The 23,983-nt window shown below is 41.8% G+C and overlaps 1 protein-coding gene and 1 pseudogene across 2 annotated transcripts; one reads left to right on the top strand and one right to left on the bottom strand.

The window, feature by feature from the left end:
* Positions 1-917: 917 nt before the first annotated feature.
* Positions 918-23,157, bottom strand: PLEKHS1 (pleckstrin homology domain containing S1). Of its 2 annotated transcripts, none has more exons than XM_025993734.2 (13): positions 23,058-23,157; positions 21,262-21,308; positions 16,657-16,745; positions 16,439-16,545; positions 15,628-15,762; positions 13,232-13,307; positions 12,410-12,535; positions 10,281-10,406; positions 9,098-9,204; positions 7,734-7,940; positions 6,885-6,986; positions 5,694-5,829; positions 918-2,631 (listed from the first exon to the last, which is right to left on the bottom strand). In XM_025993734.2, exons 2-13 carry the CDS (start codon positions 21,287-21,289, stop codon positions 2,461-2,463), a joined length of 1,410 nt encoding a protein of 469 aa, XP_025849519.1. In that variant the 5' UTR covers positions 21,290-21,308; positions 23,058-23,157; the 3' UTR covers positions 918-2,460. The 2 variants fall into 2 exon arrangements, with proteins under 2 accessions (XP_025849519.1, XP_025849527.1); XM_025993742.2 differs by having other exon boundaries at positions 12,410-12,532.
* Positions 16,176-16,299, top strand: LOC112918248 (U4 spliceosomal RNA; annotated as a pseudogene).
* Positions 23,158-23,983: the final 826 nt, after the last annotated feature.

Here is a 23,983-nt window from a genome sequence, read left to right as displayed (position 1 = left end):
ATGAGGGGCTTAAGGCCCGGTGGCTAATGTCTGTCCATCTACCTAATTTTAGCTTTTATTAGCATTACAGTGTAGACTTCTGAGCCAAACAAGGGAAAGACCTTCGGGCTTCAAAGCAGTGTATCCACCCACATTGTTGGTGCTGAACAGTTTTATATTGATGGTTTTGCATTTCCTTTACTGAGGTGGCTTGGTTTCTTACTTATAAAAATTAAATATATATGTATATATTTACATAAATTTTATATATTCATGTACACATTTATTTAAAATATATTTGCTTATATTTACATTTACGTAATAAATAATAAATATAAACAAATATAAATATATGAGATATATATTTATATAACAAATATAAAATTTATTTATTTTCCACACTTGTATTTTTTTCTTAAATAAAAGTGACAGGCTCTTTGCAAAAAAAAAAAAAAAGAAAGAAAGAAGAAAGAAAGAAAGAAAGAAAGAAAGAAAGAAAGAAAGAAAGAAAGAAAGAAAAATTTGAACATTACAGAAATGCCTCCCCCACATGGCCAACCTTGGTCCTACTTCTCAGAGATGATTCTTACTGAAAAAATAGCATTATCAAAGCAGGAGCTGCATAACCAAACTTGAGTACTCACTGCGTATCAGGCAGTGGACCAGGTGCTGTACATACATCACCCATTTAAACCTCAAGACAACCTGATGGGGTAGGCGTTGCTGTCTTATTAGGGTTGGGGAAATTTTGTATACATGCATATGTATATGTACACACTGGTAATTTATTTTTGCAAAAAAGGGACAATGTCACACCTACGATTCTGCAACTTGCTTTTTTCATTCTTACTATATTGTGAACATTTTTTTCCATGTCTGCACATGTAGAACATCTAACATCTGCAGAGGATCCATCCAATTACACGAAGTCCTCATAATTCAGCAATCCGGAATAATTTTTTTTTTATTACAAACAATGCTCCAGTGAACGTGAAAAAAACAAAAAATCCGATGTGTTGTGTGAGTACACATTACTCACACAGTAGGACAAATTTCTGGAAGCAGAAACAGTAGGTGAATATGCCCACATCAGATCATTATGGTTGTGCATCTTGACCTGATACAATGCTATATGTCAATTACATTTTAATAAAACAAAGGAAAAACCAGATTCTTCAGTCTAGCTTAAAAAAAGAAACAGTAGGTAAGAATCTTTAGACAATCTGGATAACAGATCTTTATTTGAATGTGACTTCTATCTGCTGAAGGTCTTTTCAAACCTAAGTCCAAATACAAAGTGAGGATCAAGACATCTGTTTTTCAGAGCTGGTTTTAAATTCTTGGTTCTGCCACTAAATAGCTATGAAATTGGGAACCACAGAAGAAATATCTTATTATTATTACTGTTATTTTTTGACATACTACGGCACAACAGAGTGATCCAGCAATTCCATACGTCATGCTCTGCTCAACACGGTAAGCGCAGTCACCATACAATGTTACTGAAGTATTATTGACTTTATTCCCCAAGCTGTATTTTTCATCCCTGAGATGTACTTATTTTGTAACTGGAAGTTTGTACCATTTAATCTCCTTCTCTTTCTTTGCCCGTGCCCCGATCCCCTCCTCTCTGGCAACCACCACTTTGTTCTCTGTATTAATGAATCTGTTTCTGTTTTGCTTGTTTTATTAAACATTTGGAGCCTTGACGTCTTCCTGCACAAAATGACAACATGGTAAGATATATTTTCTGAAGCTTCCTTATGCTCCAGCTTCCCCATATTTGATTAGTCCTTTCACTCTCTACCTTTGTTTTTCTGCATATGAGAAAAGATTTGATGTTTTTGGCCTCATAGGATCAATTAATTAATTAATCAATAGGTTAAGACCTTTCAAATGTAGAAGCGCTAAGTCGTTGCCTTAATTACTCATAGAGAAAACAGATCTTTGCTGCAGATGACCTACTGCTTTGACTTCTAGAATAGTTACTGGGCCTTTAAGAAAACAAGATAATTACTGAGTCCAAGAGGCCACTCAGCATTTTGCACCATGGGCATGACAAGTAGTGGGAAGTGTTTGGGAGGGCTGATACGGTATCGCTTCTCTTGGGAATCTTGTCTTCCTGGAATGATCACTTCCAACTCTATGTTCCCTAACAAAGAAGGGATTGTGTGGACCACAACTTCAGAGAACACACAATGCATTTTAGATGAGGGACTTACCCAATCTCTGTGGTGTGTGGGACAAAGTCTGAGATAAAAAGGCCTTACATTTCCTCTGTGTTCCATAGTCATTCTCCCCCTTGGCTCTCTCAACATCCCCGATGCAACAGCCAGAGAGGTGAGTTATTCCCGCTATTAGATACGGATGCAGAAAATCAGAGAGGTGTGCTGACTCGCCTCATCTCACACAGAGGTGTGAGGTGGAGCCTCTGCAGAGTCCAGGGCCCATCCTTGCTCCTCTGTGGTGGGTCCTAGCATGCTACTCTCCAGTTCCTTTATGCTGATTCTTTTTAATGGCTGGAGTCCTCTTCAGTGTCCTCTCCAGTCCAGACTTAACCAGTTTTAAGGGTTCGTATTTTAAGGGGCACATGCAGGGTACAGCATGGAATTTCTCTGAATTTGGGATCCGGCCAATGGTGAGTTTTATTTTCTAAAATACAAATAAGAAGGAAATCAAATGACTAAAGATTATCCATAGGATTGTTTGTTCTCAGGCTGTCCTCATTAACACCCTTTGAAGCTGGCTTTGAAGAAAAATCCTATGATGAACCACAATATCTAGGTCAGAGGAAGCCAGGATGAGCTGTATATTCAGGTGAAAGATTATTCCCTGGGTGGTCACTGGCCTGAGTCTTTTTGGTAGATTCCAGAAAGCACCGATGATGCCTGATGGGCCCAGTTGCACCAGGAAACAAAAGCCTCTTGAAATAGAAAATACAGATGAAACCATACAAAACCAGCCCCTGAAAAGATTGGGGGAAAATTGAGGTTTGATGTGTCTCTTGTAATCTAGCATTTCCTCCTTTTTTTTTTTTTTTTGAGATTTTATTTATTTATTCATGAGAGACAGAGAAAGGCAGAGACATAGGCAGAGGGAGAAGCTGGCCCCCTGAGGGGAGCTTGATGTGGGACTCGATCCCAGGACCCCAGCCAGGATCACACCCTGAGCCAAAGGGAGATGTTCAACCACTGAGCCACCCAGATGCCCCTCCACCTTTTTTTTTTTTTTAAATACAAACCCCTTCTCCTCCTCCTTTTAAAACCTCACATGGCCTCCTCTCGGTGTCCCTATTCCATCCCCAAGCCAAACTCCTTGCCTCTCAACTGTAGCCCAACAGGAGGGAAAGTAGATCTGATTGGTACAAATGCTCTAAAACAACAGGGGCCCTTGGCTGCCCCTCCTTTGGTTCCACAATTCCCTTCTTCCAACCTTCTTTTCAATCAGCTATTTGGATTTTTAAAAAGAACTGGATATCCATTTTAATATAAACAATAGTCAGTAATGGTAGAGTGGGAAAGTAGAAGTTTTTGACCTGCCAGATAACCATGTTGGCAAACACCCCATCTTTCTCCATAGCATCTGATTGTGATCCAGTAGAAAGGGGTAGGTGGAATCAGCACAGGAGAAAGACTGTCATTTCCTCCCATGCAAGTGACTCCACAGTCTAGAAAGGCAGTCTTGATAAACAGCAGTCAGTGATGCCCAGGTGGAGTTCCTGGATTTGCTCCCAGGCAAAAATTCATGTTTTGACTTCAGAGCTGATGGCCGGATCTTTGGGTGGGAGTAGTTTGGTAACTTTCAGAAGATTCTATTGAACCCTTGGCCCCAGTGTGAGTTTCTGGCAGAGGAAAATTTTTATAGTCACCTGATTGTTGGACTGAGCCCATGAAACCTAGTTCTTTTCCAAACTCCTACTTGGTCTTCAAAACCCAAGACAGACACTACCCTTCTCCAAGACACTTTTCTGGCCTTCCTCAAATAGATTCACTCCTTTTTTTCTTTCTGGTGCTGTGGCCCTCTGTTCACATCTTAGGGCACACACTGTATAGTAACCAGCACATAACATGCCTGTTTGTTTTTTTTTTGTTTTTTTGTTTTTTTTGTTTGTTTTTTTTTTAATTTTTTATTTATTTATGATAGTCACAGAGAGAGAGAGAGGCAGAGACACAGGCGGAGGGAGAAGCAGGCTCCATGCACCGGGAGCCTGATGTGGGATTCGATCCCGGGTCTCCAGGATCGCGCCCTGGGCCAAAGGCAGGCGCCAAACCGCTGCGCCACCCAGGGATCCCTAACATGCCTGTTTGATTCATAAGGTGTGAGCTCCTCAAACTTCAGCTGAAGCCACTTATCTTGCTCTAGGACTTAGCCCAGGATCCAGCATACAGGAGATATTCAATAAATGGTGAATAAGTGAATGGATGAAGGAGTGAGTCCTTGCTTTGCCACTAACTAGTTATATTCCTTAGAAATTCATTCATCCTTGCTGGCTTTTCCCATTTAGGTAATATGGATAACACCATTTGTTTAACCAATGAGATTATTGTATAATGCAGAAGAGATAACACCTATAAATTCATAAACTCTCAGAGCTGGAAGAAATTTGAGAGACCTAACAGAGTGGTTTTTAGGAATTTTAAGCAAAGGAAACATTTCTTCAAGGAGAGCTAACAGAGCCAACATAGAAAACAGATAAATGATAAATATAGATTGTTTTCATTGAAGTCTTTCATATTTTCCCCTTCCTCATCTCTTCCTCAACTCCTTGTTCTCTTACAAGCCCGGGAAACACGGTTTGAAAACCAACTATCAGGCGCCCAGGTGGCTCAGTTGGTTAAGCATCTGCCTCAGTTCAGGTCCTGAGCCCATGGTCCTGGGATCCAGCCCCACATTGTGCTCCCAGCTCAGCAGGGAGTCTGTGCCTTTTCCTTTGCCCCTCCCCTTGCTTGTGTGCAAGCCCTCTCTGTAAAATAAATAAATAAAATCTTAAAAATTAAAGAAAAGAAAACCATCTTACTGTAGAAAAAAAAAAAGCCAAAGCCCAGAGGAGAAAGTGATTTTCCTAAGGTCATGTGGCATGTTAGAAATAAACATAGGCCAGGGAAGGAATCTGCCCCATGGAGACCCTACTCATAGGCAGAGTCATGGCTAGGCCTTTGAAAACATACATCATTAATACGTACTCACACATTTTGTTTAATTCTTACAATAACTGTGAGGGAGGTACGGTGAGGCCCATTTCTCAGATGAGGTGTCTAAAGAGTAAAAAAGGTGACCCTGGCCAACATTCTCCAGCCAATAGTTGGAGAAGTAAAAGCAGTAATGCTATGGAGCACCTAGTGGGTGCCAGTCCCATTTGTAAGCATGTGACAGATATTATCACACTTAATTCTCCAAAGAGTATTATCCTTACTCCCAATTTTGCAGAAGAGAAAGCCAAGGCACAAATTGGCTAGAGGAGAAGAAACACAAACCCTGAGCCAATGTGATTCCCTTGCAAGTTCCTTCTGCCATCTTCATGCTGTGTCTGAGGTCTTGGATCCTGATGGTTAGTCTCCTACCTGGGGGCCCTCTCCAGATACTACTATATGTGAAAGAATTTTGAAAAGTTTCTAAAATAACATTGTGTGACTTACATGTATTTATGTATACTGTTCAGATTCCACCCAAGACTTTGATCTTATTCCCAGCCGGGGCTGGTCAGCAAGACTCACCTCCTTCTTGACAGACCGGCTGAGAAATAAGGAGGCCTCGTCCAGGCTCTGGGGCTTCAGATCATTCACGGCCAAGAGGTGGTCGCCATGAGAAAATATACATCCCAGGCGTGGGGGACCTTGCCACTGAGCCACACTGCAATGGGACACAGCATTCAATGCAAGTGTGAGACTGTGCTCACACGACGCAGATTGGGGTTCCCTCATTATCATCATCAGCTTCTTCAGCCATGTTGCACCCTATCTGAGGCCGACAAACTCCCACCTCCACTTTCTCTCATTACTCTCCCCTTCCCCTGGACTTCTATTGCATGGTGGGAACACCCACTTATTGTATATTTCAATAACATGCATTTTATATTTGCTTGTTTATGTGACTGTCTTTTTTGCCAGGCTATGAGACCCCAGAAATCTAGTGCTACCTTCAAAAAAATTTTTTATAGCTATGTAATTCCAAGTAAACAGAAGGTGTTTAATAAGTATTTATTGAGAGTGAGCACATGATGATTATACAATGACTATCTAATGAACAATAAAGGAACTCATGAATGGGCAAGCTCAGGTACAGAGAAGTCTATAGTCTCAGTCAAGTATTAATTGAGCCTCTGAGAGTATAGGGAATTTGGAAAAGTTGAAGACGGTGTTTCCTGCCCTCTTATATAACTTGTCATCCCTTTACATTAAAGGGATTTCTTGCCTTGTAAAAATGCAATCTTCCACCAAAATAAATTGCAAAGTTTAAAAAATGATGTACAATTACGTAAACGGTGCTGATTTTAAGAAAATTCTCTCTTTCGTATCTGTCCTTGACCAACTGGTATCTGGAAGTCTTTGACCTTGGTCCACCCTTTTCTTTTAGACCTTATATCCTTGTTGACTTCATTAACGTCATTCATTTATCAGATAATCACTGCTCATTGATTGGGAATAATTTCCTTGGGCCATACCTATTCCTTTCTGCTTTTCCTTACTTTCAAAGAATCAGACACTTGCTGCTGACTGTACTTGTGGGTCCTCCTATCTGCAACCCACTTCCCAGCTCCAACAGCAACACCCTTATTTCTCCCTCAACCAAAGACCTCTGGTGATCACAGCAACACCACAGTCCAAGCTCTCTGTTTTGCCACATACAGAGTTTCAAGATATAATTGTCATCTCCCTATCTTCCAACTCCTCAGATCTCCAACCTACCATATCCGTCCTGCAGCTTCTGTGAGAGTGAGATAATTGATGATGTCAGAAGGAGAAAGGAACACATTTAGTTTCTCCACTTGGTCTTCATCAGGGATGTTACTATGAGATAAAATGTGAAAGGCACATCAGGAAACTGTCTCTGGCTCTAAACTGTACTTTCTGAGTATACTTTGGCCTCCTACACCTAAGTTGGTATTTTCCAGTTTAAGATTGTCCCCTAAATTTGGAGACTATGAATTTGTTACTCATTAATGCCCTCCCACCCCTCTTGGAATGTGGTAGTGGATGGCAGACAGTGGTGTAAGAAATGGACTAAGTTTTTTGTTTTTTTGTTTTTTGTTTTTTTTAGAAATGGACTAAGTTGATTATATATCACATCCATCTGCTCATTTCTCCATAGAAATGATTCCATAGAAGGCGACCCTTGAAAGAGTTAAAATGGAGAACAATCTCATCTTGGCATCACTTAAAACCTACATGTCCCCCTCCTATTCTATATCCAAACCTCATGCATTTATGTGCCCATAATTTTAATGGTAGACATTGGGTGACATGCTACCTAGTTCGGTGTGATCCAAAGTTCCAGGGCCTCAAAGACCAGCCAGGGGAGAACTTTTAGAACTATTTGAAATGCTACCCACAGCCCAGGGGACCACTTTGTTCCAGCTCCGTTACTCACTGTCCTTGGACACCACATCAGAGAGAAAGGGAAGCTGGTCAAAATATTGGCTGACTTGGAGATTTTTAGGAACTACTTTAAAATTCCAACTCTGAGTAAAAAAAAAAAAAAAAAGGAAGGCTGCCTTGCTCTAAGGGCCCAGAAAGTTTTAGAAATTAGAACTTTACTTGATTAGTATAGATAATTGCACAACAGTAAGTGATGCCAACTCCTTTCTGTCATTTGTGGTTTGTGCTTCCATATTGGCAGGTGGAAGGCAAGAGTCCTTTTGTGAGCCCTGTTCTTGCAAGTGAAGGCTCTCATTCTGGATCTCTGGAAGGGCCTGGGATTCCTCTTTGTTATCAGCAGACTCATGGGATGTCTCTCTGAAAAAACTAGTGTATAAGAAGTTAATACAATAACCCTCCTTCAGCATGTCTGTTTTCAACTTCCTATGGTGTGTGAATCAGATTTCGGTAATTAGGAGTCATGTGAAAACTAACAAGTGGGCAGCCCGGGTGGCTCAGCAGTTTAACACCGCCTTCAGCCCAGGGCCTGATCCTGGAGATCTGGGATCAAGTCCCACGTCAGGCTCCTTTTTTTTTTTTTTTTTTTTTTATGATAGTCACAGAGAGAGAGAGAGAGAGAGAGAGAGAGAGAGAGAGAGGCAGAGACACAGGAGGAGGGAGAAGCAGGCTCCATGCGCCGGGAACCCGAAGTGGGATTCGATCCCGGGTCTCCAGGATCGTGCCCTGGGCCAAAGGCAGGCGCCAAACCGCTGCGCCACCCAGGGATTCCCCCACGTCAGGCTCCCTGTGTGGAGCCTGCTTCTCCCTCTGCCTGTGTCTCTGCCTCTGTCTCTCTTTCTGTGTGTGCGTCTCTTATGAATAAATAAAATCTTAAGAAAAGAAAACTAACAAGGTCTTCAAGTATGTGCCCAACCCTCAGAATCACAGAATCAAATTCAACAAACTTCCCTTCTGAAATGGATATGGAGGCAAAATAACCCTTTACGGTGGGAGGGCATTGAAGGCAGAAGTGAGAGCGTGAAACATAAATTCAGAATAGAAAATAAGTTCCCAGGGGGACAGAATATGGCCTGAGGAGGTCACTAAATGGCTCTCAGTGGGTGGAGAAAGCATTCTCACTTCTTTTTGTGTTGGAATTATGGAATAATGTGTTGAACTTGGTCTATGGTAATGCTTCTTTATATTAATATATCAACAGTAATTGTTCTATAAAAGTGCATTAGCTAAAATCAATTTTAATAAGATGGCAATTTTAGGGGTGCCTGGGTAGCTCAGTCAGTTCAGCAGCTGTCTTTGGATCAGGTCACGATCCCAGGGTCCTGCGATCAAGCCCTGAGTTGGTCTCCCTGCTCAGTGGGGAGTCTGCTTCTCCCTCTGCCTTTCCCCCTTGCTAGAACTCTCTCTCTCTCTCTCTCTCTTAAATAAATAAATAAATAAATAAATAAATAAATAAATAAATAAATAAAATAATTTTTTAAAAAAGAATCATTAGGGAAAAAAAAGAACATGGTAATTTTACCTACCAGGATTTCATTGACATGTAATGATGCTCAGTTCTCTCAGAGAACTGGTCTGGACTACCAGGTTCAGGAGATTCACCAGAATCACTGGAAGCAATAAAAGAATCCAACTAGAGACAAGAGGAACAGGTGTAAGGATGCAAATCTACCAATAATCGATACCTTTTTACCCCTTCCATGATGGTGCTGGGCCCTGAAATAGTAAGTACATCCACCATTGGATGAACAGTGGTGCTCATTCTTGGAGACTGAATTGGTAGAGGTTCTCCAACGCAAAGTCTGTTTTCTCCTCCTGGTTTCCCCCAATGCTTCCAATACGGTGTTTTATCAGACTACGTTACTATTTAGTTTTCCATTTCATCACTAGGCACTTCATGATATAAACTCTTTTTCCCAACCAGTGCTACTATAGAATCATGTCACCTGGCTGGGTCAGAGGCTCCCACAAACACAGAGCTGGCCTCAGGCTATTCTGCTCACAGGCTAGCCAAGTTGCTTCAAGGAGCTGTAAAGGTCCTAGCAAATATTGGCCCCAGGAGGCTCTCAACTAGCCCCTCATAGCTAGGTCATTGCGGGGGGGGGGGGGGGGGGGGGGGGGGAATGATTGCTCAAAAACCCTGAGGGCTTTTAACTGCCTGCCCAACAGATCAATCATTAACCCATAACTGGAAAAATCCATTTCAGTCAAGCCAGTCTTCCCGCTGCTCCCCTGTGAATGGTGGGCTTCCAGAGCCAGCTTTCATGCTACTGGCTTCACCTGGAGTGCCCCCTCTCCTCTGGCCTTGTGAGGCCCCACAGCCCCCTCTGACCACCTCAGCCATTGCCAATCTCCTTCTTCTCTGAACTTCTACTGCATCGTTTTGTACTTAATTTTGGGGGGAGTATTTTTTCAATGGTTTTCAGCTTTGTTTCCGCTGGCCTTCTGTCTGGAAATCACCTCGCCTGCCCTCCTTCCCTCATGCCCTGCACACATATTACAAGCATCTCTGTTCAGTGCGGGGCCCTTTCTGTCTCGTATGGTGGCTGGCTCCTGTTCAAGCGTCAACACTGTGAGCACGTCACCTGGGCCTGACTCATTGCTCTGTACCACTGAACCCAGCCTAGCGCCGCCTCAGGAACAGCACACAGCAGGGGCCCAGCAAATATTTGTGCAAGGAATGAAGGATTAATGGAGGGAAGGGGTTACCTCTGAAAGAATACTTTGAGGACTGATATAATGACTCTCTTCTTCTGTATCTTCAGTAGTTCCTGACAAGAAGTCCTGTGGTAAATGAGCTTGTCTGAGTCCTGGAGATTTTTTTCCCATTAGATGCTGAATGAGGAGATGGAGACAGAATTAATTCTTTTCTTTTTTCTTCCTTCTTTCCTTTCTTTTTTTCTCTTTCTTTGCTTTTTTGCAGGGGACAGAATTAAACCACATGCTCTCTGGAAAAGCCGGAATAGATTAATTGTGTTGGGAAAATCAGAGAATCTTCCAAGGTTACATGCAGAAGCCCACACAACTTGAACTTGCCTCTTGAGTCTGGGTCACCTTGATGATTTAAAAATTTAGCCCATCATTCAGGCTTTTCTGTACCCTTGGGATCTGAAACTCAGAACAAGTGGTTCTTTCTGGTGGGAGTAGGGGGCAGTGTTCTAAGGCAGGAAGCTCCGGAACAGAGGCCCCCACCCCCACCTGCTTAGTTCTCACTCAGTGCCATCTGAGAAGGTAATTAGCCCGTGGCCAAGGCACCACACCTTTCCTCTTCCTGCTCAATATTCCCCTTTTGTGTTCTGCTCACATACTTCTATTGTTTCCATAGCAATGCAATTTGCTAGTTGTTGATCATGTGATAGTATGAATTATAGTCTTCAAGGTAATGTAGGTTCAACTAGTTACTGCCTCCCCTCCACAGTAGCTACAAAATACACTACTAAAGCAGCTGCTTTGCATGCCAGGGAAATTGTTATAAGTACAACTTGATTCTTCTAAGAACAATGCCTTAGAGCAGGGGGGTTTGACAAGATCTTGAATGTGCTCTAAGAAGTCCTTGAAGGAAAGTGATTTTAAAAACATAATACTTTCAACTGTGTCCATTTTTCTAGAGCCAAGATCATGAGGCTAGACCAGGCTGAACTAGGGAGGAAGAAGGGTTCCCACCTAATTTCAACAACAAACCCCAACAAGGCAGACGATAATCTTAACTGGGACTGGTTGAAAAAGCACTGAGTTCGAAGACAGAGCGTGAAAAAAGGGCAAGACGACCAGCCATCTTATCTCTAGGCAGAAGGGATATCATGAGTGAAAAACAAGACATAATTTACTGAAAAGAGTTCTCTTTTGCAACCCATTTCCTACAAATACCAAATGAGGTGTTTGGCCTGGTGAATTTGATCTGCTGCAGAAAGCTTTTAAAATAGTTGGAGAGCTCCCAACTAGATAAAATAGGAGGTTATGCCATATTAAGATGTGCTGGGGGCCCAGGGAGGAGGGAAAGTCAGTGGTTACATCTCGAAAGGACAAGATGGTATCCATAGCAGAAGAAAAAAAAAAACAACCAAACAACTACTCGGCCCATTTATCCAAACTTGGAAAGATTACAAATCTGAGAGAGCAGAGTATCATCACAAGTCATCTTCAAGGGCCAGATGTCCTTTTTTCCCCCCCTCAAATGGATTTCATTAGAAGATGAAGTCAGAGAGAAAAACAAGATCAATCTGGGTAAATGAAGGAAATTAATAAGAACCTTGATGTTGGGCAGCCCAGGTGGCTCAGCGGTTTAGCACCACCTTCAGCCCAGGAGGTGATCCTGGAGACCCAGTTTCGAGTCCCATGTCAGGCTCCTTGTAGGGAGCCTGCTTCTCCCTCTGCCTGTGTCTCTGCCTCTCTCCCTCTGTCTTCCATGAATAAATAAATAAAATATTTAAAAAAAGAAAAAAGAACCTTGATGTTACCCCAGAAGTATAGGTTGTGTGGCAGAAAACAAGTGATGTTTCAGGAATCTCTTTATAGAAGTAATCTGTGCCCTCTGCGGTAAAGTGAAACCAAGGTTGCCAGGTAGGCTTTGGGTTAGCTGGAAAGTTCTCCACCCCACATGCCCAGATGCATGCAAGAAGCACCTAGAATGAATGAATACATTTCGAGGTAGGCAGGGCATGCAGGAAGGCTCATTCACCGTATAAGAAACAGACTGAACATAAGATCAACACTAGAGCTAAACATCATTCTTTGGTGCTTTGGACTCAGAGGAAGGTGTCCGATACATCGTAAGAATTTTGAAGCATGAGCTGACCCCCAGGCAAAGCGTCCTGATTGGTAGACACAAGTCTGATTACCACATCCGGAAGACTGTTTCTTGGTGTCTGACAGCCTCTGGTGACAGCCTCTAATGTGCTGGAGAGATCAAAGAGAGGGCTGGGGTCTGAAGAGGGCCTTTTATCACCCGATGAGAATTTCTCCTGCTTATGGAAAAGGAATATTGCAGTCAGGGCATGATCGATCTCTCACCTGGAATTCAACAACAGCCTTGTTGAGGGGCTTCCTGCCTCCAGTCGTTAACCACTAACATTTATACCCCCCAGCCAGCCTTCTGGAACTCACTAAGACATGACGTGATCATGCCTCTCTCCTATTTCCAAACCCTTGAGGACTCTCAGCCGGGCCTGCAGACGCCCTGAGTTTCCCTCTACCTGTCTTTTTAAGCCTATGTCCCTCTGCACACCGCCCCTTGGCTCTAATCATTTGAATTGGCACGTTTTCTAAGTTGTTCAATGCTTATGATGAAAGCAGAGGCCAAGGGAGAGGGAAGCCAAGGCATGTCTACCAGTGGATTCAAAAGGCAGCCGTTATGCACCTTGCATGACAATCATGGCAAGTACTATAGTTTCGGCCACTCTTGAAAAAATGCCACAGTTACCTTTCGCTCCTCCAACCCCAGTAATGAAGATTGGGAATGTCTGTATTTTTAGGTCTCTTGCAAAACGACAAAAGTATTTTTTCCCCTACTCTTAATCATAAAAATAACAAGGCTGTACATTCTCTCACTTATTTATCCCTTGTGTTGAGGCCAGTTGCTAAGGAGGAAAAGAAAAAGCTGCCATTGTGTCCCCGTGAAAGGGGTGGTGTTCACTGTTATTTCATTAGTGATGTAGAGTCACCTCTGTATCCTGGCGTGCTGCTTCCACATCCCAGCAGAACGAAGACACGAAGGAGACCCAGTCTTTAATCTTCTCCCTGTTGATAGGAATAAATTCTCAGCTGGCGTGTGGCAACAATAGCACCTGTGCTCCTTTTGAACCGGAGAAGGGCTCTTTTATTAAGGTTGGAACAGGCCGTGGGAGCAAGTACCAGGGAAATAAAGATTTTTTTTTTTTTCCAAAGTAGCTTAAAGGACCCACTGGCTCCTCACCACCTCCACATTTGCACACTAGAATTAATCTTCACGCCACCTCTGTGAGGAAAGCTCAGGGAAATGGGAAGAACACTGGAAAATAACAGTAATAATCATAGGGTTTGGAGCTCTGGGCTTTGACACTGATTTCCTTTGTGTTCTTAAGCGGGCCCCTTAACCTGTCAGCGCCACTTTTGTGTAGCTATCCAGGTGTGCCTCCCTTTGGGGAACCATGTGTTTATGAAGAAGGTGTTGGAATGAATTTATATAAATCACATCTTCTTTTCTATTGACTTTTCATGACAATGTAAAAAGAGAGCTTTCTGCCTTGAGCTTCATCAGCAACAGATCAAGGTTCTTCGCACTTTGGTGTTAGCTTGCGCTGCCTCCTCTGACAGCTTCCTCCCCTGACCTTAGCCTCTCTGCCAAGCAGCTGATCATCTATAACGGATCCATTTAAGGCACCTTTGCTAGCACCAGGACATCCCCTCTTAAAAACTAAAGACCCCTTCAGGGATGAGCATTGCCCCTCCTGAACACAGGGAGCGTGGGCAGATAATCTGTGTATTGGGTTGGGTTTCTTTTTCTTTTTTTAAGATTTATTTGCTTTTTTAAGAGAGGGAGAGGTAGAGAGCAGGGCGGTAGGGGGTGGGGGAGGGAGACAAGCAGACTCCCTGCTGAGCAGGGAGCTTGATCCCAGGACCCTGAGATCATGACCTGAGCTGAAATCAAGAGTTGGATGCTTCACCGACTGAGCCGCCCAAGTGCCCCTGTGTATTGGGTTCTTTTACATGAGATGCATCTGGGGTGATGGTGGTAGGGTTATGGGTTGAATTGTGTCCCCTCAAAGTTTGGATATTGAAGCCCCAACCCCCAGTACCTGAGTATGTGACCTGATTTGGAAATCGGCCTGGGTTATTGTAGATGTAATTAGCTCAGACAAGGCCATACTGACCTCCTAATCCAGTATGACAAGCATCCGTATAAAAAGTTTGGATGCAGAGACACACACACAGGGAGAAGGCTGTGTGAACTTTACGGTTCTGCCACAAGCCCTGGAACTACCAGAAGTTAGGAGAGAGACCTGGAACAGACCTTCCCCAGAGCTTCAGAGGGAGTGTGGCCTTGTGACACCCTGCTGTCAGATGCCTAGCCTCCAGAACAGAGACACAACGCATCTCTATTGTTGTTTTTAAATTTGTTTCAATTTATTTTTTAAGTTCAATTACTTAAGGGGCACCTGGATGGCTCAGTGGTTGAGTGTGTGCCTTTGGCTCAGGCTGTGATCCCCAGGTCCTGGGATTAAGTCCTACGTCGGGCTCCCTACGAGGAGCTTGCTTCTCCCTCTGCCTGTGTCTCTGCCTCTCTCTGTGTGTCTCTCATGAATAAATAAATTAAATTAAAAATAAATTCAATTACTTACCATAGAATGTATTATTGGTTTCAGAGGTAGAGGTCAGTGATTCACCGGTCTTATATAATACCCAGTGCTGGGGATCCCTGGGCGGCTTGGTTTGGTGCCTGCCTTTGGCCCGGAGTGTGATCCTGGAGACCCGGGATCGAGTCTCACGTCAGGCTCCCGGCATGGAGCCTATTTCTCCCTCTGTCTGTGTCACTGCCTCTCTCTCTCTCTCTCTCTCTCTCTCTCTATGTCTATCATGAATAAATAAAATCTTAAAAAAAAATACCCAGTGCTAATGACATCATGTGCCCTGTCCCCCGAACCCCCTTATTTCTGTTGTTCTAAGATACCCAGTTGTGGTGTTATGGCTGCCCTAGGAAATGAATACTGTGACTTTTCAAGGTATTTTGACAAATAATGAAGACTGTCAAGATGGTGTTGAACAGTATGTGGCTCTGGGCTTCTGTTCAAAGTATGTTTATTGTTTATTGGTTTAAAATGTTTTATTTGTCAGGACGCCTGGGTGACTCAGTGGTTAAGCGTCTGCCTTTGGCTCAGGGCATGATCCCAGAGTCCTGGGATTGAGTCCCACATCGGGCTCCCTGCTCAGTGGGGAGCCTGCTTCTCCAACTCTGCCTGTGTCTCTGCCTCTCTCTGTGTCTCTTATGAATAAATAAATAAAAATCTTTAAAAAATGTTTTATTTGTCTGTCTTTTTTTATTGTGCACATGGGAAATATTCTGTGCTATCTTACCACTTACCTGTCATGGCCAATGAGGAAATATTCCCTGTTGGTGGTTCTGATGGACATCACCTCATCAGAGCAGCATTTAAACATTTTATGTACAGATTGCATTTTTTCATGGCTACTTATGCCAACTTCTACACTGGAATTTCTGTCAGATATAGACATAGAGTATTAAACATTTAAACGTGAGAACTAATGTTTTATATTAGGTTTCAAACTGAACAAAATTTAGATCTGCTTAATCGACATTTTGGAGGTTGTCTGATAATTTTAGATAAAAAGTTTAGATCTGGTTTGTCACTGATTGAAAACATTTTGTTCATCCTCAAACTTAATTCAGAAATTCTTTCTTCATGTAGATTCTTTGTTCTACAAAGTATCATGTTTCCTAATTTTCTTTTTGTACATAATTTCTGAAAGAGAGGACAAAAAAGCCAAACTAAATGCTTTTTGAAAAATCCATCTTGGCTTTATGAAATGATGATTTTATCTGCTCTCATCCATAAATTAAGTGAATTGAAACTTTTTGTAACTAGATGCTTATTAATTAATAACTTATGAAGCTTTGCGCAGTGGCAGTATCGTAGCCAATGAGGTTTATCCGAGGCGCGATTATTGCTAATTAATAACTTATGAACTACAGTATACAATACAAAATAGGTATTTAGCTATGTTTTACTCAAAACGTTCATTTTAGCTTCTTTTCAGCAACAAATATTGTAAGTGTGAAGCCTTTGTTTTTTCCAGTCATTGATTTAGATTTCAACTTGCATGTACCTTTTAGTATTTACGGTTATAAACGGTTTTCCCGATTGGATACACACCGGTCAATTTCAATGGATCCTCGGTGATGTTGGTTTTTGTAATAGGAAAGACGAAGACTCCTTTCCCCACTCTTTGAAAGAATGAAAAACCGCTTTTTCCAAGAAGACTGAAAAATGAAACCATTTTGCATCTTAGTTAAATCTCAGAGGAAGAGAAAGGATTTAAAAAATGTTCATAAGCCTGGTGGGAGGCCTGTTAAATCATGGTGAATACTTACAGCGGAGAAGAAAAGCTGAGGAGGTGGTGATTTAATAAAGTAATCTTGTTTGCAGACTTCATTTTCATAATAAAATGTAAATCGTTTGCCTAATAAAAGAAAGTGAACAGACTCAGTTTGTTCCCTGTAAATTGTGGAAAAGAACTGCTTCAATTGGAAAACACTATTTACCTCTGGAAAGGTCTTCAAATTATTCAGTTATGAAAAAGGACATCTATAATAGGATAGGCCATGAAAACAGAAAACCAAATGACCAACAGTGTTCTTATCCATCCACATCCAGGACCTTGCTTCAGATGACATGTAGCAGCTCTTTAATGTCTAGCTCTGAGTTCTGGGGGCACCGTTGCTGGCTTTCTAGATGTGAGCAAAGGTTTGTCTCTATCCTTGTTGAAGAGCCAGCCAGAGGAGCAGGCTAATTCTGCTTTGCCTTGGCTTAGCAAACAAAAGCAAAACCACCTGCTCCTGAAAATCAGGTGGCAGAGTGATTAAATCAGAAGGTCTCCAAAATGTTAATAGCTTCTCAGTAAGTATTGAAATTTATAGTTTTTTTCCCTGTATTTTCAAAAATGTCTTCAAGACATATGCACTCCTTTCATTAATTAGAAAAACACAATGTTGTTAAGATAAAATTTATTTGAAAAAAAAAAAAAAAAACCCAGCTTGGTTTTGCTTTCGCATCCAGGCTATAGTTGTAGTTTGTCCGTGGTTTTGTAAAAGACAGCCTTTACTAAAGAGTTAGAGCTTTTTTAAAAGTGAAAACAGAATAAGGATTAGGGAGCACAGCTAATGGGCACATTGTACTATAGTCTATCTAGTAATTCTTTTTTTTTAACATTTTTTTTAGAATAGTTTTTTTAAGACTTTATTTGAGAGAGATTGAGGGAGCATGGGCAGGGGGAGGGGCATAGGGAGAAGCGGACGCCTGGCTGAGCAGGGAGCCCGATATGGAGCTGGATCCCAGGACCCTGGGATCATGACCTGAGCCAAAGGCAGATGCGTAACCACTGAGGCACCCAGGTGTCCCCTTCTTAACATGTTTTTAAGTTTATTTATTTAAGTAATTTCTACATCCAGTGTGGGGCTCACACTCATGACCCTGGTATCAAGAATCACATGCCAGGTGACTTCCAACTGAGACAGCCAGGTGCCCCTAGAATCTAGTAATTCTTAGGCAGCTGTCCTCACTTTGCCTCCTTCTCCTTGCTCCGGAACTACTCTAGGTTCTCCTCACTCCTCATCCCTACACACACACACACACACACACACACACACACACACACGGAAAAAGAAAAGAAGAACAGAAGGCAACAATATTGCAACTAGCTCCTCTTTAAAAATCATTGTTTGGCCTTGGACATAAATCACAGATTTATTTACTGAACAAGTATTTATAGAACAGCTCGGATCACTAAATCTCCCTGTTTCTTCATCTGTAAAATGGAGACAGTAGCACTGACCTTAGAGATTTGTGGTGAGGACTGAGGGAGTTAATGCATGGAAACCTCTCAGGACTGGGCCTGGCACCCACTAGGGCTCGCTGAAGAATAGCTCTTATGAATAAGAGAGGAAATTTTAGCTTTTATCATATGCTGAATAAACCAGTCTCTCATCTGCCTATAACATAGAGGCTCTTTGGTGGTATTAAATTTAGAGGGTTCAACAGATGTAGATATTTTATGAAAATGTGTGTCTAATAACATTGTATACAATTAACAGAATCTTTTTTTTTTTTAAGATGGGGAGGGCCATTGGAAGAGGGAGAGAGAATCTCAAGCAGGGTCCACACCTAGCATGGAGCCAGATGTGGAGCTCGATCTCATAATCCTAAGATCATGACCTGAGCTGAAATCAAGAGTCAGAAGCTTAACTGACTGAGCCACCCAGGCGCCACTACAATTAGCAGAATCTTAAATAAAGTAAATATCTGTGAAGATGTTGCCTTGGCTGGGCACTTCCAGGGTGTCCCCAGTATTCATACTGACTACCAATTCCAGGGCACAAGAACCCTGATGGTATTTGTTGACCATGACAATGGCATTGTTTTCTCCAGAACTTATGCTAAGGAATCACCTTAACTCTTAGCCTTCCATCAGCCTTATGGCCTATTACTAAATCATGCCTATTTTCACTTCCTGAATACTTCAGGATCCATCCCTATTTCTCTATTCCTACCAGCACTTCCTTCAAGACCTTCAAACATTTTTAGTATGTTTCAATTCACATGAACTTGAAACCTCTATATGTTTTCCACCGTGTTTCAGTGGTGGTCCAGTTTGACCTCCCAATTCCAGTCTTGACATCTTCAAATCCGTCCTTGACGTACCCCTGAGACTAAATGACAAATATGACTGATCTAGCACTTGGGGCAAAGAGAGAATAACAGGGACTAGGTTTACAAAACAGAATATATAAAATAGTGGTTTTCAAGACACTGAGCATGGACATTTCAAGTCACTGATCCCTAAAAGACAGGAAGCAATCAAGGTGGGCCCTACTGTTCCCCTGAGAGAGTTTCCAGGCTCCAACATAGGAAAGGGGAACTGAGATGGATTTCAAAGCAAAAAACATATTACCAGGGACCAAGATCTTTTTATAATGATAAAGGGGTCAATTAATCAAGAGGACATAAAAATGCTACAGATTTATGTACCTAATAAAAGAGCTTCAGCATACATGAAGCAAAAACTGATAGAACTGCACAGAGAAATAGACAAATCCACAATAACAGTCAGGGATTTCAATATCCCTCTCTTCATAACTGATAGAAAAATAGGCAGAAAATCATAAAGATATAGTGGACTTGAACAACACTGTCAACAAACTTGGCCTGATTGATATTTCTAGAACACTCAACAACAGCAGAATGCACACCTTTCTCAAGGGCATATGCAACATTTACCAAGATAGGTCATATTCTGGGCCATAAAACCCGTCTCGATAAATTTGAAAGCACTGAAGGTTTACCAAGTATATTTTCAGAACATAATGGAATCAAATTGTAAATCAGTAACACAAAACTTTTGAGAGTGATACATTTGCCCATTTTTTGATTGTGGTGCTGGTTGCCCAGGCATATACATATATCAAAACTTATCAAAGTATACATTTTATTTTTATTTATTTTTTTAAAGATTTTTAAAATCTATTTATTCATGATAGACACACACAGAGAGAGAGGCAGAGACACAGGCAGAGGGAGAAGCAGGCTCCATGCAGGAAGCCCGATGTGGGACTCGATCCCGGGACTCCAGGACCACACCCTGGACCAAAGGCAGGCGCTAAACCGCTGAGCCACGCAGGGATCCCCACAAATTATACATTTTAAATATGTGGTTTATTGTATATCATTTTCACCACAAAAAAACTATTTCAAAAAGTATGACCAACCTAAAATGCAAATCTAATGACACCTTTCTCTTGCTCAAAAGGCTTCAAGGATTCCTGGCCATATGAGGTCAAGGTCTGGCACAGGATAGTGCCACAGCCTCATCCTCTACACTTCCCCGTTCTACTTTCTATACTCATTGTCCTCTGACACATCCTGTCTCTAACCCACGCATTGCTTTTGTTCATGCCATCCCTTTTCTGCTCAGTTGTGCCCTTTTCCAATCTCTTTTTAAAATCCTATGCATCTTTCAGAGTCTAGTTTAAATGCCTTCTCATAAAGCCTCTCTGGATTCCCACAACTACTTACAAGCTCTTCCTCAGATTCCCATAAAATTTCACACTTATTTCATGATTCCTGTCATAACTTGGTTATTTGTGCTTATCTTAGCTTCTCAATACAGCTACTCACATGTGTTGATCTTAACTTCCCAACAAAATCTATAAACTCACTGAGAGCAATGACCCTATTACTTAATCTGTATATCTACTGCAATATGAAGCACAGTGGCCTTACTAATAATAGATGCTTTGAATAGACATTCAAAAATACTTTTTTAAAAAAGATTTTATCTACTTATTCATGAGAGACACAGAGAGAAGCAGAGAGAGAGAGAGAGAGAGAGAGAGGCAGAGACAGGAAAAGCAGGCTCCATGCAAGGAGCCCTATATGGGACTCCAGGATCACGCCCTGAGCCGAAGGCAGATGCTCAACCGTTGAGCCACCGAGGCATCCCCAAAATACTTAATTTTCAATTGAATTGGATAATTTGATTTCTAAATTATTTCATCCTAAACTCAGCTTTCCTAACTACCCACCTGCAATGAACTATATGAACATGAACAAGGACCTTTGAATAATATAGCTCGAGCTACCTCTATGATAACAACATAGGCAATTTTTCCAAGTGAGAATTTCTTACTAAATTATGAAATACTCTTCAGTCTTTTCTGGGTTTTAGTACCATCTCCAAGCAACAGATGGAACATTTGGTTAATGAAAATCAGAAAATGTCAAATTTCTACATAGGTGAGCTCTTACAAAATAATTAACCAAATCCGACAGCTCCTGCCACTCTCCATACCCAGAATCATTGTCCCAGAAATGCTGCCCATTAGCCTCACTAAACTGTCTTCTGTACCCTGATTAGCTTGGTGAGAATTGTTGGTTATTTTCAATAAAGTTTTTTACTTCGGAGAGTATACCCCCCTGGATACCTGGACTCTTCTGAGGTTTGGGTTCCATTATGGCTGTCTGTTCTCATCTGTCAAAAGGAAGAGTTAAACACCAGTTAGTCCTTAAACAACAATGTGATTCACTGATGAGTGACATGATCATGCAGCATTAGGATGGTGCCTGTGAATGTTGCTGTACTGGGTTATCAGCCTCCTGCTTTCCTTTCTGCTCCCAAAGCTGAGAGTAGCCACAGTAACGAGGACACATCCAAGCAACTTGCGTTCACATGGCAGTTCTGTCGAGGTGTTGCTTAAGTGTGACAGAAGGAGCCGTGTTCCCTGGACTTTCTCTGCTCCTGCTCCATAAGTGACTCTGACAACAAAGTCCCTGCCAGAAACAGCACCAAGGAGGAGAGACAAGAACAGGCCAGAGGGCAAGAGGCCGTGGACCCAATGCAGCTGAGAAAGCATTACTAGCCAAAAGGAAGCCTGAGATAAGCCCTTCTCCATGCCAGGACCTTGCTTTCTCCAGAGGGAAACTAAAGAGCAAGGACCAAGGCATATCCCTGTTCTCAGACTACCTCAGGTGTCTGCCAGGCTCTGGGGTGAGATTGACTCCAAGAGGCAGAGCTCCTTCCTGGGCAGCTGTGCCAGCAATCCTTTGACCCCTGTGGGGTCCTGTGAGAAGGGGGATACCACAGGGTAAAGGGCCTCAGGGCAGGGGAGATCTGTGACATCTGGGATGTGCTGGTGATCAATTTTTACCTTAAATTAGTAAGACTCTCAAAATAGAAGGAAGCATCAAGCAGGCCAGTGCCAGGGCAGTGCCAGAAAAACGGGAGGGGGCAAAGGGCCCTTTATACTATATATATATATATATATATATATATATATATATATATATATACACTATATATAACACACAGAATATGTGTTAACATGCAAAAATATGTGTTAACTGACTCTGTTACGGGGAAGGCTTCCGGTTAATAGTAAGCTGTTTGTGGTTAGTTCTGGGGGGAGTCAAAAGTTATATGTGGATATTCAACTGCATGGGAGGTCATCACCCCTAACCCCCGTATTGTTCAAGATTCATTTGTCCATGTAAATAAAGCTGTGTTTCCTACATAATATATATTTCATATTATATATATTAATTTCATATTCTACATAATGAGTCCAGTACATGTATATAAATGTGAAATCCATTATATAGGAAACCTATTATATAAATTTTGCTTATATAAGCAAAATAAGCAGAAGCTTATGTTACATAAGCAAAATTATACATGATATATGAAATCTCATTTAATTTCATATTTATTTTTATTTATAAAATATATAGATTTCACATATATTTTTACATAGAATACTATAAAACTGACATTACTTTTTCAATGGTATAATACCCATTTTACAGATGAGACAACGGTTATCAGAGATACTAAGCAATTTGCCTTTGACCACATAATTAAAAAGAAGCTGAGACGGAATTCTGAGAGTTGTCGTCTGAACCGCTTTGCTTTTCCTTCTATTTAAGAAAGAAGAATTAAACCTTTTCACAGTTCTACTTGCATTTCTTGTTTTTGCCTGCAAACAAAAAAGCCTTTCAGATTTATCTCTTTGATCTCACTCAGGAGAATGTACCCACTATCATTGCCTATAACCTGTTTATTTTAATGTCATTTGGGGTTTGATGAGTGTGATACCAAAAGATCCGATTTCCTTCTGACTTTACAGTTATGAACCAAGAACCCAAAACAGCAATTTTGCTCAAATAAAATTTCAGATTAGCACAGCCTTGAGAACCTAAGACATTCAAAGCAAGCAGTACTTACTGGAAGCCAGGTGGTCACTGATTCAGTTCTCAGCACAGTACTCCGTCTCTGGGTCTCCTGACCTTACCCCTGTTCACTCTGAGCTCTGAGTGGTAAGGTGAAAATTAAATACAATCTGTTTGAAATGTGAACCAACAGGAAGTTCCTAAACTACTACCTTAGGGCAGATTTTATGCTTGCCTTAAGCTAAAATGGAAGCTGTTGTCCTAGGGGAAGTCCTGGGCTTTCATCCTTTTTGTGGCTTGGCACAGAACTGCCCCTGGCATTCCAGCTGTCTAGCATGAAGAAATGAAAGCAAACAAATGAAGAAAAATCCCACTAGCCTTTGTTCATAGTCACAATGCTCCTTATTGAGAACAGTGTCAGCCCTGCCTTGACCTCATACATTCATTGCTGTTGAAACAATTCCTTTGCTTCCCACCCATCCATACCCTCTCAGTGTGTCCCTCCTGGGGAAAGTAGGGAGGATTCCAGATGAGGAAACAAAAGCCCGACTTCTCCAACACACTTGCACATACCAAGGGCCTCCAGATGATCTGCTTCTTCATCCATAACAGAGTTGTTATCAACAGGTGGCACAAGGCAGGCTCTCCTCTACAGCCACCCAACAACTCTTAAAAATAAGAGTTTTGGGGGTGCCTGGTTGGCTCAGTTGGTTAAGCATCTGCCTTTGGCTCTGGTCATGATCCTAGAGTCCTGGGATCAAGCCACCACACTGGGCTCCTTACCCTGTGGGGAACCTGCTTCACCCCTCCCACTGCCGCTCCCCCTGCTTGTGTGCATGTGCTCTGACTCTCTCTCTCAAATAAATAAATAAAATCTTTTTTAAAAATGAGAATTTTGCTCACAAGAGGCAATAGTAGTCAAGCCTTGTTGAAATTCTCTCTTCTTTTTGCTTCCAATGTACTCTTCTCATTTTGTCTCTT

This window comes from Vulpes vulpes, chromosome 15 (genome assembly GCF_048418805.1).
Source record: "Vulpes vulpes isolate BD-2025 chromosome 15, VulVul3, whole genome shotgun sequence".
Taxonomy (NCBI): domain Eukaryota; kingdom Metazoa; phylum Chordata; class Mammalia; order Carnivora; family Canidae; genus Vulpes; species Vulpes vulpes.
Note: the sequence above shows the minus strand (reverse complement) of the source record. Positions and strands in the feature narration are given on the sequence as shown.